Source organism: Nerophis ophidion, linkage group LG18, assembly GCF_033978795.1.
Source record: "Nerophis ophidion isolate RoL-2023_Sa linkage group LG18, RoL_Noph_v1.0, whole genome shotgun sequence".
NCBI lineage: Eukaryota > Metazoa > Chordata > Actinopteri > Syngnathiformes > Syngnathidae > Nerophis > Nerophis ophidion.
In genome coordinates, this window is record NC_084628.1 from 21,307,826 (window position 1) to 21,325,320 (window position 17,495).

A 17,495-nucleotide genomic window follows, 5' to 3' on the forward strand; every position below is an offset into this window, starting at 1 on the left:
AGTGAGACCGGATGTTTTGGTCAGAAATTGGTCTTAGAACAAGTGGTAAGGAAGCTGGTATTTCAAATTTTTTGTAAGATGTGGCACTCGTAAAGCCAATGTCACTCTGAACCCCGCCAGATTTGACCAAATCATTTTGTGTCACGCCATAGCTGACACAACCATGGGAAGAAAGAATGTGGGGGTGAAGGACAAGTGGATGATAATCATTCAATTATTATTATATAATACATATTATTATAATATTAACTGAGTGTGTAGTTGGCTTGGTAAAGCACCATTATGAGGCAGAATGAGTTGATAACATCTGAATGGCGGACATTTATTCATTAAAATATGAAGAAGCTGCTGATCGTGGTTTTGACAGAGAAGCTATTTCGAAAGAAATACTGTAAAAGTCCCTCTCTAAAGTAAATGCTGTATATTGTTAATATATTACCTATTTTTTTTATACAATATTCATTATCTAGATGTTCGCTTCTTTCATTAAAAAGCATGTTACATGTTAAAGTGGTTCGAGGGCCAAGCATGGAATGGAATAATTTGATTTCAGTTCATTTTGATGACAAACGTTTGGAATAAGAGTATTTTGGGTTACTAGCTCCGTCACAGAACCAATTAAAACCGTAAGCCGAGTTACTACTCTAATAGTGGTGCTTCATGTTCAGTGTTAATTATTAGAGGTGACCTTATACAACATTTTCATATCCGATATGTTGCCGATATTGAAGCCGAGAGTATTAACTGATACCGATATTGACCCGATACTATATCAGCACATGCTTTTATTATTTTGTATTGTGGAAGGTACAAACCCCGTTTCCATATGAGTTGGGAAATTTTGTTGGATGTAAATATAAACGGAATACAATGATTTGCAAATCCTTTTCAACCCATATTCAGTTGAATGCACTACAAAGACAAGATATTTGATGCTCAAACTCATAAACTTTATTTTTTCTTGCAAATAATAATTAACTTATAATTTCATGGCTGCAACATTTTGCATTAATGGTGCCTTCACAGATGTGTAATTTACCCATGCCTTGGGCACTAATACACCCCCATACCATCACAGGTGCTGGCTTTTGAACTTTGCGCCTATAACAATCCGGATGGTTATTTTTCTCTTTGTTCCGGAGGACACCACGTCCACAGTTTCCAAATATAATTTGAAATGTGGACTCGTCAGACCACAGAACACTTTTCCACTTTGCATCAGTCCATCTTAGATGAGCTCGGGTCCAGCGAAGCCAGCGGCGTTCCTTGGTGTTGTTGATAAGTGGGTTTTGCTTTGCATAGCAGAGTTTTAACTTGCACTTACAGATGTAGCAGCCAACTGTAGTTACTGACAATGGTTTTATGAAGTGTTCCTGAGCCCATGTGGTGATATCATTTACACACTGATGTCGGTTTTTGATGCAATACCGCCTGAGGGATCAAAGGTCCGTAATTTCATCACTTACGTGCAGTGATTTCTCCAGTTTCTCTGAACCTTTTGATGATTTTACGGACCGTAGATGGTAAAATCCCTAAATTCTTTTCAATAGCTCATTGAGAAATGTTGTTCTAAAACTGTTCGACAATTAGCTTACAAATTGGTGACCCTCGCCCCATCCTTGTTTGTGAATGACTTAGCATTTCATGGAAGCTGCTTTTATACTCAATCATGGCACCCTCCTGTTCCCAACTAGCCTGCACACCTGTGGGATGTTCCAAATAAGTGTTTATTGAGCATTTCTCAACTTTATCAGTATTTATTGCCACCTTTCCCAACTTCTTTTTCACGTGTTGCTGGCATCAAATTCTAAAGTGAATGATTATTTGCAAAAAAAAAGTTTTATCAGTTTGAACATCAAATATGTTGTCTTTGTAGCATATTCAACTGAATATGGGTTGAAAATGATTTGCAAATCATAGTATTTTGTTTGTATTTACATCTAACACAATTTCACAACTCATATGGAAAGGGGGTTTGTAAGAAAAAGGTTTGAACAGAGAACGATGGTAGGTATGAAAAACACTAACCTATGTATTGTTACTGTTTACAATTGTCTTATTTGGTGTGGTAACTTGATTTTAGGCAACCCCCAGTGGTCACAATAATTAGGTAAGTTTAGTTTATGGCCCAGAACATTCAGTGATGCAGACACATTTGTTTTTGAATACTTTCTAATAGGCTTCTGCCTTGGAGACTTGTATGTGTCAGTAATATGCAACTATAATTATTTGATACTTGTTCATATTGACAAATGTGCTGTTTTAGACTGCAATATTGTTCTATTAAAGACACCTGTTATGTATGTCTAACTTGTAGAGGTAAACATAATCGATGTTTAGATGCATCGCAATTCGGACATGGACGATTATAGAATTGATTAGTAAACGTTATTAATTGATTGTTGATTTATTTATTGTAAATAAAGTAATGCAGACAGTTCTAAAATGTGGCTGACTGCAGCGAGCCACCTCACCGAGAGATCCGAACAGCTCCTTTATTTTAGGGCACTTATGGTCCAGTTTTGCACACAATTTTCATTTATTTAATAAATGTGGGAATAAATTTAACTATTTCTTATTACAAATTAATTGCTTTTTAAAAGCTGCAAGTGATTGACACTCTTTTAGGGAAATGAAAAGGAATGCAAAACTGCATCAATATACATTATTTAAATATGCATCAATAATCGATTTTTAATCAAATCGTAGTTTCTGAATCGGAATCGAATCGTGAGGTGGCCACTGATTCTAGTAGCTCGTGTGCTATTGTTTGCTTGTCTGTAGTGTAGCTGCTAGCTTCTCGTAGCCTATAGCCTTCCATGTTTACCTTTGTAAATGAAATGTTAACTGGCTGTTCAGCCTGGCACAAGCAAACACGCTGCTGGACTGCTTGTATCTGAGTTTTTTTTAAATGTACTTGTTTTTTTTCTGATATCAGACCAATATCTGATATCAGAGTAGCATTGGGACACTCCTAGTAATTATTGTTGCTGTACAATGACTCCCATCCTTACTGTGACATGCTCAAAGTCCTGGCCCAGTTCGGGCGAGCTGGCCACCACCTCCCTCTGAGCGATCCACTGTTCCAGCTCGTCCACCTCCCTGTTGAGCTGGTAGAGCCAGTACTGCTGCTCCAGACGACTCTTCCTCTCCTCCACCAGGTCCTTCAGCGACACGTACAGGCGGTCGATCTGCGATTGCCGCTTGCTGATCTGCTCACTGTGGCCGACAGTGCACAGAATGTGAGGATACATATGTAACGTTGTGTGTGTTTGAGCTAACCAATCAGGGTGTCCCATTTCCAGCAGCTGCCGACATTGTTGTGAAAGTAGGCCAATGGTCTCAGCGTAGTCCTCAATGGTCTGTTCCAGGACCAGGTGCTTCTTCAGCAGCTGCAAAGTACTCGGTTCGTCCTGGAAAGACCCGGATGAAGGTTGAACCCAAATATACCTTTTTATGTTCTTAATTCTTTTTACTCACCTTCCCCTTCTCCTCGTTCATCATGTGCAGCTCCTGCTCACTCAGCCAGGCCTCCACCTCGGCCATGTCAAAGTAGTATTGCTGCGCCTGGTACATGGCGTCCAGGACCAGCTGCCTGCGCTCGGTCTCCACCCATAGCAGAGCCCACAGCTGGGCCAGCTGCTCGAGACCCGCCCTCACCATGTTGCCCTCGGGGCTGCGGATGGAGGCGATGATCCCTGCCCTCTCCAGAACCTCCTCTACTCGGCCGTGGTGGCCCTGGAGCTCCCTCTGGAGGGTCTGCACAAGAGCGAGGGACGTTTCAGCTCAGTATGCTTTGAGGGCGATCCTGATGGTCTTACCTGGTTCTTCTTCATGAGCTGCTGGACCGACTGCAAAGAAGAGCCGTGCTCTTGACTCATGGCCAGCGGGAGGCGTTCTTGCACCCACAACTGCAACAAAATGCCATGTATGAGAGAGTAGGGATGGGAACTGAATTTGGTACTTTTACAGGCACCGACTGAATTCCGTTGTTACCACTACTATTACTGTGGTACCATATTTTGATACCTTTGCTGCACGTGACGTGAACATAAACGTACGTAAACAATCACTCAAGCAGCACTCAAGACGGACTCAGCCAAACTCCCTTGGAGATTTTAACACAAACGAAGCAAGTCTGCCAAGTAGAAAATGCCCAAACCTAAAGTAAGGCTTCTCTCTTTCAAAGTGCACTTGGTTGATGCTAATTTACATTGGATTTGCCATAGACAGGCTACTCTTAGCATCAGCAATTTTAAAATGCGATTTCAACACCTCCGAATTTGGAAAAGGAAACTATAACTAAGATAAATGTTACAATCAAACAGATAGTGTGTAATAGGCACAATACTTAAAGCATACAGACTTTGTAGGGCACAACATAACACATTCAGTTTCCTGAAAAAAAAGCTACTTTCTCGTTAAACATACCATAGATAGCCTATACCGGGCCTGGGCAATTATTTTGACTCGGGGGCCAAAATTAGAGAAAAAATGTGTCTGGGGGCCGGTATATTTGATTTGTAGGAACACTAATACAAAACCTCACAATAATGTCTGATTGAATTCCAAAAACGTTATGACAGACTGCCTTGAAAAACAGGATGGAATTTCATTTTTTTTTACTGAATGAGAAACACAGAATGTACAGAACATGGCATTTACAATATTATCTATGAACGATAAAACACTGAATATTGACAACATAGGGTCTTCTACTTCGGTCTTGCCTCTGGTGGAGGCGGTCGCAATTTTCTCCGCTCCCTCCTTCCCTGCTTGCTCTGTGTGTCTTGTCTTTGTCTGAACTTTTCTAAAGCCTCCTTCTTTGCGCTGTCCTCTAATCTAAACATCAAATATGAATATGATCACCTGGACTCTCGACGCAATTGACACAGTCTTTTCGACAAGGAAAAGAGGTTCGGGGGAGCTTGGCTGCCCTGATGGAACCATTGCTGCGGGGTACGTGAGAGACTCCTGGGATAAATGGAGGATTATGTGCCTCTCAGCCCTTTCCATCGAGGACGTCGAAGACATCTACCTACTTGGAGCTGTGATCTCGGGGCACTTGCTGATTGGGCTGGGCATTGCTCTGGTGTATCGACAAATTCGGAAGACGATGGCAGCCACTCAAGGGGCCCAACGGCTGTTCAACACAATGGAAGGATTGGGTTGGGCTATGGGAACACAGACTGGGGCGATTTCTGAGTTGAATCGCAAAATGGATCTCGTCTTGGAAAAGCTTGCGGAGAAGGAATAATTAAATTGTAATTGAAGAAATCCAGCATGGACAAACATAGAAGATAAGTCACTATTTTGTCTTCTCAAAAAAAAAAAACTTCTTAATCTACGATTTGAATCCCTCAAATGGCACATAATCCCGAGGACTCCTCAAAGATGGACGCTTTTGACCTTCCTTTCTGACAACAACACCTGTGGTCGAACTTTGATATCGGCCTCAGTCCATATAAAAACATTTCATCATCTCTCCCAAGTTAATTGGGTATATATGCACACACGACCCCCACCCTCGAATCAACGCCTTCATCACCGCTTAATTCCTCTGGGGCTGTGGATGGCTGAGCAGTGCTATATAGCAGCAGCGGTGTATCCTCAAACCCATCCCTCCCTCTGTTGAAAGCTGGTGTGATATACATACCATGTTTATTGTGTGCCATGCTACGTGAGATTTTTTCCTTGGACTCAGTCTGGACCCCTCCTGAAGGTGTAGCCTTAGACTGATATTTTTTTTACTCCTCACCTCTCCCAATGTCACCCATTTCTCAACTTTTTAAGGAGCGCCGTAAGTGGCTGATCCGTTGGCGGTCTCGTCTTGTCCCCCCCTGTAACGTATGTCTGCTCTTAGCGGGACTGTGACGAAAATAAAATTTTGTTGTACTTCTGCAATGACAATAAAGATCTATCCTATCCTAAAGATCCCACTATCTCATTTTAAAACCCGTGTAGATCTGGCATTCCAGGCTATAGGTCCCTGACTCTAGAACAATTTGCACCAGTCCCTCTGTGATCTTGACTGTGTTGAAACTTTCATTTGAAAACTTCTCCTTTTAGTAAAGCTTTTAGTTAATGCACCTTACAACTTTCATTTTTAATCCACTTTGTATCCTTTTTATGATGTTGCCCCTGTTGTTTTAAATGTATTTGTGGTTTTACTTTACCTACGTTTTGTACAGCGCTCTGTGGTTGTATCTGTGAAAAGCGCTTTCTAAATAACATTTACCTACTTATTACTTACTTACTTACTAAAAAAAAAATCCCTCCTGTGACGATTATTACCATTCTAACTAATTAGATTACCCTAATTAGATCACCATAGTAAATAGTATATCATGCACAAGCGCAGATTCCAACCATTGAAATAATTTGCATACTGTAGTTCAAGACTTACGGTCATTTGAAAACATCACTACACATCATAATGGCAGCTATATTTTTGATCTTAAAAATCTGAAACATTTTTTTGGTAATGTCCGGCAGGCCAGATTAAAAATCTTAACGGGCCGCATGTGGTCCCCAGGCCTTAATTTGCCCAGGTCTGGTTTATAGAGTACTGCCATCAATGCTTGGAATTGCAACTGCCTTGCAAATGAGACACATGTAATCAGAAAACAAAATATAACAACTGTACAGCAATTATCAAAATCAGCTAATTTTTAAATGTTACAGGGAAAAAATAAAATTTTATTATCAAACAATTACCATTTATTAAATACCAACAATTGCTATCTTTGAGTACTGGTATCGATTCCCAGGTACCATATTGGTTCAAATGTAAACGGTACCCATACCGAATGAGATATCATTGTCCATATTTACACCTAGAAAGCAGGACTCACCATTTCGTCCTCCAAATCTCGTCCCACTTGGTGCACCTCCTTGGACGCCAGCAGGAAGCGTCTCCTCTCCTTCAGGGGCTCGATCAGGCGCACCATGCGGGCCTCCACCGCCGCTTGTTGCTCGGCAACCGTCTCCTTGACCCGCGCCTGCTGCGGTACGGAGGAGGCCTGGACCTGCAGGTGCCCCACTTCCTTGTACCACTCTTCCATCTGGAACTCCATGGTCTGAGGAGGCATACAGAATGGTGTTAAAAAGTGCCACCATACCTGATACAGTGGAACCTCGATTTACGCACCCTCTGCATTTACAAACTTTTTGGTTTACAAACTTTTGGGTAGCTGCAATTATGCTTCATTAATGCTTTTTGTGTCCGTCTTGCAGCCATTTTGTGCTTGATTGTATTAAAGAGATTAATGAAGCCGGCACACCAAGTTTTTTAATTGTGATGGGAACTGACTTTTCTGGAAAAATATGCCAAAGCGGATTTATTGCACACCCACTTTCTCCGCCTCTGTTTGCTTCATTCTGGTGAGCTGCTTCTTTGCCGATGTTAACATACTGTGAGTGGATTTTACTTTTTAAAATGTTTATTACTGTAGCAATATGGTTATTAATTAAGAATTTCTGATTGTTTGTGCGGGCACCCAAGGGATTTATGTGTGTGTTGTATGTCCCAGGGCTTGTGGATGTATTCTGGGAGTAATATCGGAGTGCAGGCCGGCCTGGCCACCTTCTGTCTCTCTCTTCTCTCTCGCTTTGTCTCTCTCTCGCCCTCTGCCTTGTCTGCAGGAGACACAGCTGCACCTCAATGGGGTTAATCGAGTGGGGGATTTGAGCTAGGATAGCCATGACCTCATACTTGCTCTGTTCTCCTCTGACTCTGATTTATGTTAGCTTTTGCTTTATCAAATATTATTTTGGGCAAGTTTTACTTCAGTCTGGACTCCCTCTTTGTCGTTGCAGCCCTGAGTCTCCCGTAAATGTTTGCGTGTGTTGGCAGAGCAGCGCATACAGCACAGTTCAGCTTGTCGTTGTTGTTTTAGCTTGTCAATAAAGAGATAGTTAATTCATCACAATGTTGCTATGTTTGTTTGATACTGTATATAGTACTGTAAAGCACATTATGTTGTATTTAAAGTGAAACAACCTTGACTATAATACAGACTTTTGTCAAGGCTGGAACACATTATTCATATTTACATTGTTTCTTATGGCGAAATTAGCTTCATTATACAAACTTTTCGATTTCTGAACCTTGTTCAAGAACCAATTAAGTTTGTAAATGGAGGTCCCACTGTATTTTGGACAGTGGAGAGCATGGTTCTCCGCCATCCGTGTTATAATATTAAAGGAAATGCTAAATACCTTAGCATGAGCGCTAATTGAATTCACTTGCCACAATAATGAAGTCATAGAACATCCATCCATCCATCCATTTTCTACCGCTTATTCCCTTTTGGGGTTGCGGGGGGCACTGGCGCCTATCTCAGCTACAATCAGAGGACTACATATATCGCCGCCCCGGAGGAAGGCGCTGGCATTGCATTTTGTTGGCACAAATGCTTGGAGATGGATGAGCATCGCAGCAAAAAAGAAGTAAAAAATACAAATGTAGTGAAGGTTACTGTACCCGTGAGTATGAGGAGGAGGTAAAGCACAGCTAATGGCAGCCTGCTAAAGGAAGCTGAAAGCAGCATGCTGTGGGAGAGCAAAGATGTCTGGTGAAATGAGTATAAACATTGGTGCCACCTGCTGGCTGTTGGTGTAACTACAGCCCCAAATGCAAATGAACGGAAGGTGATGCCAGTCTTCTGCAGTGCAAACCTGCAATTTTTTCAGCTGCCTGTTGACGGTGCTCAGATCCTGCCCTCGGTCTACAAAGGCCAGTTGTCCCTCCAGCTGGCCCAGTCTCTGGTCCAGGCTGTGGTAGCTCTGCACCAGGAGGTCGGCCTTGTTGGCCTGGAAGAGCTGCTGGGCTTTGGCCTGTGTGGTGCTCTCCAGGTCCTGCCAGCACTCACGGATCTCCGCCAGCTTCCTCTGGACCATCTGGCCCAACTCAGGCTTCTCATGGATCAGCTGCTGGCCCTCCTAGAAACAGTAAAACGCGTCAATGGAACGTACATGATCGGCTTGGATGAGCATCCATTCACGTAAACAAAGAGGACTGTGACCTTGCATTTTCATCAACTGGGTGTGTGATGGAGGGAGGGTCAGAGGGGAGAGCAGGGTGTAGAGAGTGGGGGAGTGCAGATAATGTACCATTAGATCACACACACATGCGCACGCACGCACGCACGCACGCACGCACGCACGCACGCACGCACGCACGCACGCACGCACTCACGCACTCACGCACTCACGCACTCACGCACTCACGCACTCACACACACACACACACACACACACACACACACACACACACACACACACACACACACACACACACACACACACCTGCTTCCTCCCTTCCCCCCAGCCAAATGTTCTTCAGTATTTTTCCCCAGAAAAAAGAGGATGTAGGTATGGGTACCGAATTTGGTAATTTTACCGATCAAATTCCATCGGGGCTATTCACGTAAAATCAAACTGTGCCTTATTTTGATACTTTTGTTGCATGTGACATCACGTCCAGTTGCAGCCCCGTCAGTGACGACGTGCGATACCACTGATTTTCTTTCTGATTCGATTTTGAGTAAAATTCAGGCTGGTATCGGTGACACCGATCCAATAGCGATACTTTGTGCAAATATATCTAATGTTTGTGCTGAAATTTAAAACGTTTTTTTCTTTTAAATAATAACATAAATCAAAATACAACAATAATAAATAATGTAAGATAAGTAACTGCACAATAATATTTTCATACAGGCAGAATTTTTGACAACCCGGATATGCAGTTACACAATCGTATTACTATTTTATTCTATTTTTACATGAGGTAAAAGCAACTGTAAAATGTAGCAAAAATAGCACCAAATAAAGCGGTATGTAATGAGAAAACCCTCAAAATGTTGTAGCTAATAATTAATAATAATAAACTTAGGCACCTATAATGCAAAGTGTACACAATATCTGTCTTATAGCATTATGGTGGAAAACTTTTGGATAACTCTGTACTTAAGTATTAAAAGTATCGAGATTCTGATCAGAGACTTGATATTAGAGCATAAATATCTGGTATCGGCAATATCAATAGGCACATCACTGTTCGTCAGGTCCGGTTGCAGGATAAACAATCACTTCCGGTGCACTCAGTGCTGACTCAGCAAAAAGCCCTCAAAATAATTTTGGGATTTTCAACACCAAAAAACAAAGTATGCTTGGTAGAAAACGCTTGAACGTAAAGTAAGACCCTACTCTTCCAAAATGCGCTAGCTTGATGCTAATTTACACTTAATTTGCCATAGACAGGCTACTATTAGCAATAGCGATTTTACAGGGAGAGTTCAACACTTCAATATTGATTTGGTAATGAAAACTACAAGTAAGATTATTGTTAAAATGAAACAGCTAGTGTGTATTAAGTACTATACTTACAATTTAAACACTTAAAATGACACAACATAATACATTCAGCTTCCTGGAAAAAGTTAGTCCCTAGTAAGACAACGTAACATAGATACCAGTAGCCTGTACAGCACTGCCTTGTAAAGTCTTGGAAGTGAGACTCATGTAATAATAGAACAAGCTATAACTGGACGGCACAGATTTCATTATCAGCGCTTTTCTAAATTTAAGATTAAAAATAAAATTTTGCTATCAAACAATTAACACTTATTAACACACACAAAGATACCGAGAATTCGTACCATTCAGTACCGGGAATTGTTACGGTTCAAATGTGAACGGTACCCATCCCTATCACTCACACAATGTTTGTTTCGCTCATTAAAAATGGCGAATATTACTTATTAGAAGAAAGGGAGGAGTCATTATGTTTGAACCATTTGCAAAAGCAGCAGTCGTCTTTACAGATCAATATGTTCAATACAATTCTAGCCAAACATTTAATAAAGTCAAATACAAATAGGAGAAGTATCCAGCACTGCTCTTTTCTGAAGGAAATCTGTACAGCAGATATGATCATCTACATCAACAATATGAAGGGACGGCGTGGCGCAGTGGGAGAGTGGCCGTGCGCAACCCGAGGGTCACTGGTTCAAATCCCACCTAGTACCAACCTCGTCACGTCCGTTGTGTCCTGAGCAAGACACTTCACCCTTGCTCCTGATGGGTACTGGTGGGCGCCTTGCATGGCAGCTCCCTCCATCAGTGTGTGAATGTGTGTGTGAATGGGTAAATGTGGAAGTAGTGTCAAAGCGCTTTGAGTACCTTGAAGGTAGAAAAGCGCTATACAAGTACAACCCATTTATTTGTCTGAGTGACTGGACAGGATAGGTTGAAAAAAACAAACATCAATTTTGGAATTTTATTTTAAACGATTACAAATCGTTCCAAAAAATAATCGTGATTTATCAAAAAAAAAGTTGGAAAAGTCCAACATGTTTTTAACATTTTTTCCTAAAATCCAGTCTTTTGCTCTCATAATTTTTCAGCTCTATTTTGCAGTTTACCAACCAGTACAGAGGCCTGGAAGTGCCAAATACTTTAACATTTCATGAAACAAATGACAGAAACCACAAAAAACAAAATGGTCCATGTACCTTCCTTTCATTCTATTTCCAATTCTTAAATTCAAATAAAAAAAAAAAAATTCTGGTAATTTTTCATATTTTTAGTCCTAAAACAAAAGTTGGACAACTATTTAATGACACTTTTTTAAAACGACAATAGGACTCCTGTTAAACTAAGATGTAACCGTTATGCTAAAAACATGCTAAAGTTATTGCAGAATAGTTTGTGTCCAGGGTGCTTGTCACCCTGGACACAAACGATACTCCCCTCTCCCCTCAGGCAGGAGACTACGGTCCATCAAGACCCACACCCCCCGCCACTTGAACAGGTTTTTCCCCTCGGCCATCAGGCACATGAACAATAACAAGATCTGATAGCTAGGTTACAGCTCATGTTATTATTCTATTCTGTGTTATATGTCTTTTATGTTGCACGATTCCACCAAGAAAAATTCCTAGTTTGTGAACCCGTTCTCAAACAATGGCAATAAAAAACTATTCTGATTCTTTCCGCAAAGGAAAGGCTACAATACTGCTTCCGGTTCAATTTGTAATCACACAGATAAACACGCATGTTTGCATTTTGGATGAACATTTTTTAAGATTTTTATGTCTATCTGAAAAAATAAAAATCCATAAAACGAAAACAGCACAAAATTTAATTTTATGGCAACATTTTAATGAAAATCAACCCTTTTTTGTTTGATTTAAAATCTGCCATATATAATAAAAATCGAAAACCGTCCCTTTTATAGTTTTTTGATTTGCGTTTCAGAATTGGAAATAGAACGAACAAAAGATACATGGACTTGAAACAACTAACAATGTCAAAAAACAAATGAACAAAGGACAAAACATCGTACAATTTCTAAAAACAAAAGACAAAACAATATCCAGTTCCAAAAAACACAAACACGGTCCGTGTACCTTCCGTTCATTCTATTTCCAATTCTGAAATGCAAGTCAAAACATGAAATTAGGGCCGTTTTTTGATTTTCTTTATATATGGCAGATTTTAAAACGAACAAAAAAGGGTTGATTTTCATTAAAATCTTGCCTTTTATGGATTTTTATTTTTACAGATAAACATGTTCATCCAAAATGCGTGTTTATCTGTGAGATGACACATTGAACCAGAAGCAGTATTTTAGCTTTTCCTTTGCGTTTAGCATGTTTTTAGCAGAACGGTAACATCTTTGTTCAGCAGGAGCTCTATTGTAATTTAAAAAAAGTTTAATTAAATAGTTGTCCAACTTTGGTTTCAGAAATGAAAATATTATTAAAAATTGGTCCGAAATTAGTTTTTTGATTTGCATTTAAGAATTGGAAATAGAATGAACGGAAGGTACACGGACCAAACACAAAAGTCAAAACAATTTAAAATAAAAAAAAAAACAACAAAAGAAAAAACAACTTACATTTGATAAACCGTAAAAGAAATGTCACAAAGACTGACAGCTAAACAAACTCATCTTTTTGCTCAGATCCGCTGAGTCTTCACTTCCGCATTCGGGCTCCGCGAATATGATTGGCTGATTTAGCTGTCAATCTGTGCTTTGGGGTATTCCTCTTCCCGTTTATGAAATTGTAAATTGTTTTGTCTGTTGTTTTTGTGTTTTTTTAAATTGTAAACAGTTTTGTCTTTTTTTTTCTGAAATTAAAAAGTGTTATGTCTTTTGTTTTTGTGTTTTTGAAAACTGTGAAATGTTTTGTTCTTTGTTAATTTGTTTTCTGGAGTCGTTTTTTGTTTCGTGAAATGTTGAAGTGTTTTGCACTTCCAGGTGGTGTGGATCACTCAGCTTGGAGTCGGAATGTCCTTATTTGCACCCTGTTTAGGCAGCAGACTAGTTGGGCATGTAGTAGTAACGCCCTCTGCTGGTGATCATTACTGCTTACAATGGAGAGGAGAAATGATTCCACTTGTTTAGTGGCGAGCACGCTTCAAAGCGAGGACAGAAATAGTCGGCAGACTCTCAGAGGACCTCGCTGAGAGAACCAGGACGGCGAATAAACGGCCCAATCAGAAGCAGACGTGAAAATGTTGCTGCTTTAATCAGAATATTCTGATTGGAGAGCTCTTCAAAGGCACTGCCATAATGGCTCCTAATATTGAATACCTGACCACACATTTTTCGCCTGCTGAACATCAGCTGTGTTTTATTTATGCAGGCACCAAATATTTCCTGCCCTCAAGCAAGTCATGGTCTGCCTCCGCTCCAGTGCACGTGAGACCAGCGAACGCATCGGCGTGCTCAGCGCTCCCTCTGCTCCCAGCGGGGGAGTTGGGTTTCAGCCCTGCCCACTTCTACACTGCAGAGGAAGACGCGTGGCCTCATTTTTCCGTAAATTTACTGCGGCCGCGCGGCCTGACGTAAAGCTGCGACGTTTCGCGCTGCGGAAAAACAAGCCACGCTCCGCTTGAAGTAGCATTAACATCAGTTAGCCTTCTAACGCGCTATAAAATAAATATTATCTTATTTTGTTGAATTACAGGAAGTGTGGAAGAAAAGCAGGACAATACCGAATAATCCAGACCGGGCATGATATGCTGCTTGAGAAGAAAGGTCAGAATAAAGGATCTAGATCAGGGGTCATCAAAGTTTTCCAGGTCAAGAAAACTGATGAAGAAATTAATGGTTAATCATTGGCTGACAACTGGCACGCTAATTGCTAACTGATACTAAGCATGTTAATCGCCAGCTGACAACTAGAGGGCTTATCGCTAGCCGACAATTAGCACGCTAATCACTAGCTGACAACTGGTGAATATAATACAATACCATAATACAATCACTAGCTGACAACTGGTGAATATAATACAATAATACAATACAATAATACAATCACTAGCTGACAACTGGTGAATATAATACAATAATACAATACAATATTACAATCACTAGCTGACAAATTGTGTGCTAATCGCTAGATGACACTTTATTTTTATTTATTTATTTATTTTTTTCCGCAATCTTCACATAAAACAAAGAACAACAACAAAAAAGAAAAAAAAAAACAAAAAACACTCATTTGAGCAATGATTGAGCCGAAAGGGTGTAGGTTGAAGCAACGCTTATATAAACCTACCCATCACAACAAGAACAAGGTTCAAAATATATAAAATCTAAAACATGCTTCACTTATATTACTTTTTTTTTAAACAATATATAAGCAACATATATGTAACACACGTCTCGCACTAATCGCAGCTGACACGTACTGCATTATTCTCTATCTGACAACTAATGCGCTAATCACTAGCTGACAAATGGCGCGTTAATCGCTAGCTGTCCACCGGTGTGCTCGTCTCTAGATGACATGTAATGCATTAATTGCCAACTACCAACTAGCGCCGATTGCTATGTGACAACTGGCATTTTATCGCTAGCTGACAACCGGTGTGCCAGTCGCTCAATGACATTTAGCATACTAATCGACAGCTAAAAACTAGCATGTATCGCTATCAGACAATGGGTGCGCTAATCGCTATCTGACAACTACTGTGCTAAACGCTAGCTGACAACTACTGCGCTAATCACTAGCTGACAACTGGTGCGCTAATGGCAAGCTGACCACAAGTGTGTGAATCGGTAATGGCACATAGCGCGTGAATCGCTAGCTTACAACCGGCGCGCTAATGTCTATCTGACAACTAATGTGCTAATCACTAGCTGACAACTGCCGCGTTAATCGCTAGCTGTGCACTGGTGTGCTAGTCCCTAGATGACATTTAATGCATTAATTGCCAGCTACCAACTAGAGCCGATTGCTATCTGACAACTGGTGTGCTAGTTGCTCAATGACATTTAGCACGCTAACCTCTAGCTAATAACTACCGTTTTGTCAACTGCTGACAACTTGTGCGTGACTTGCTAAATGACACACATCGCGCTAATTGCTAGCTTGCAAACTGTGCGCTAATCTCCATCTGACAACCAATGCGCTAATCACTATCTGACAACTAGTGCGCTAATCGCTAGCGGATACTTAGCACGGTAATTGTCAGCTGCCAACCGCTAGCGGATACTTAGCACGGTAATTGTCAGCTGCCAACTGGTGCGTAAGTTTCGAGTTGACACATGGCGCGCTAATCGCTAGCTAACAACTAGCGCTCAACATTATCTGGCAACTGATACGGTAATCGCCAGCTCCCAACTGAAGTGCTAATTGCAAGCTTCCAACTAGAGCGGGGATTACTAGCTGGCAACTGGTGCGGTAATCGCCAGGAGGGAACTGCCATGCTGATCGCTACTTCACTACCGACATGCTCATTGCCAGCTGACAACTAGTCCAGTAATTTTTACCTTCCTAATGCTTACATGAATGTAATAATACAAAAATTATGTTTTTATTTAAAAACCTGCAAGGCATAGTGAGTAGGGTGTGCATGCCATGTCTAAACTACAACACTGTGTGTTGGATCAGTCAGAATGTGCATTTACAGATATTTACATTTGTGGAAAGATTTAATCAACCAAAACTTCTATGACCCCTGCAGACCCCCTGTTGAGGACCTCTGATCTACAAAACCCAAAACCAGTAAAGTTGGCACGTTGTGTAAATGGTAAATAAAAACAGAATGCAATTATTTGCAAATCCTTTTCATCTTATATTCAATTGAATATACTGCAAAGACCAGATATTTAATTTTCGAACTGAGAAACTTTGATATTTTTGCAAATAATCCTTAACTTAGAATTTAATGGCATCAACACGGCGTGGCACAGTGGGAGAGTGGCCGTGCGCAACCCAAGGGTCCCTGGTTCAAATCCCACCTAGTACCAACCTCGTCATGTCCGTTGTGTCCTGAGCAAGACACTTCACCCTTGCTCCTGATGGGTGCTGGTTGGCGCCTTGCATGGCAGCTCCCTCCATCAGTGTGTGAATGTGTGTGTGAATGGGTAAATGTGGAAGTAGTGTCAAAGCGCTCTGAGTACCTTGAAGGTAGAAAAGCGCTATACAAGTACAACCCATTTATCATTTATTTATTTTAACACATTGCAAAAAAGTTGGCACAGGGGCATTTTTACCACTGTGCTGCATGGCCTTTCCTTTTAACAACACTCAGTAAACGTTTGGGAACTGAGGAGACACATTTTTGAAGCTTTTCAGGTGGAATTATTTCCCATTCTTGCTTGATGTACATCTTAAATTGTTCAACAGTCCAGGGTCTCCATTGTGGTATTTTACGCTTCATAATGATTTTCAATAATTTTCAATGGGAGACAGGTCTGGACTACTGGCATGCCAGTCTAGTACCTGCAGTCTTTTACTATGAAGCCAAGCTGTTGTAACACGTGGCTCGGCATTGTTTTGCTGAAATAAGCAGGGGCGTCCATGATATCGTTGCTTGGATGGCTGCTCCAAAACCTGTTTGTACCTTTCAGCATTAATGGTGCCTTCACAGATGTGTAAGTTACCCATGCCTTGGGCACTAATACACCGCCATACCATCACAAATGCTGGCTTTTGAATTTTGTGCCTATAACAGTCTGGATGGTTCTTTTCCTCTTTGTTCCAGAGAACACAACGTCCACAGTTTCCAAAAAACAAATTGAAATGTGGACTCGTCAGACCACAAAACACTTTTCCATTTTGCATCAGTCCATCTTAGATGAGCTCGGGCCCAGCGAAGCTGGTGGTGTTTCTGGGTGTGGTTGATAGATGGCTTTCGCTTTGCATAGTAGAGATTTAACTTTCACTTACAGATGTAGCGACTAACTGTAGTTACTGAAAGTGGTTTTCTGAAGTGTTCCTGAGCCCGTGTGGTGATAGTCTTTACACACTGACGTCACTGTTTGATGCAGTACTCCCTGAGGGATCCAAGGTCAATGTTACGTACAGTGATTTCTCCAGATTCTCTGAACCTTTTGATGATATTACAGTCCGTAGACCTTTCAAAAGATTGTTGAGAAATGTTGTTCTTAAACTGTTCGACAATTTGATCACGCATTTGTTCACAAAGTGGTGACCCTCGCCCCATCCTTGTTTATGAATGACTGAACA

The 17,495-nt window shown here is 40.9% G+C and overlaps 1 protein-coding gene across 5 annotated transcripts in view; it reads right to left on the reverse strand.

Moving 5' to 3' along the window:
• Nucleotides 1–17,495, reverse strand: part of LOC133536903 (spectrin beta chain, non-erythrocytic 4-like) — a 99,330-nt gene that overhangs the window by 19,743 nt on the left and 62,092 nt on the right. For all 5 annotated transcript variants that reach the window (XM_061877595.1, XM_061877593.1, XM_061877594.1 and 2 more), the window contains exons 25-30: nucleotides 8,680–8,943; nucleotides 6,855–7,079; nucleotides 3,822–3,911; nucleotides 3,481–3,759; nucleotides 3,283–3,413; nucleotides 3,015–3,219 (exon numbers count right to left, since the gene is read on the reverse strand). In XM_061877595.1, coding sequence (XP_061733579.1) covers nucleotides 3,015–3,219; nucleotides 3,283–3,413; nucleotides 3,481–3,759; nucleotides 3,822–3,911; nucleotides 6,855–7,079; nucleotides 8,680–8,943 — 1,194 coding nt within the window. The remainder of the gene's footprint in view (nucleotides 1–3,014; nucleotides 3,220–3,282; nucleotides 3,414–3,480; nucleotides 3,760–3,821; nucleotides 3,912–6,854; nucleotides 7,080–8,679; nucleotides 8,944–17,495) is intronic.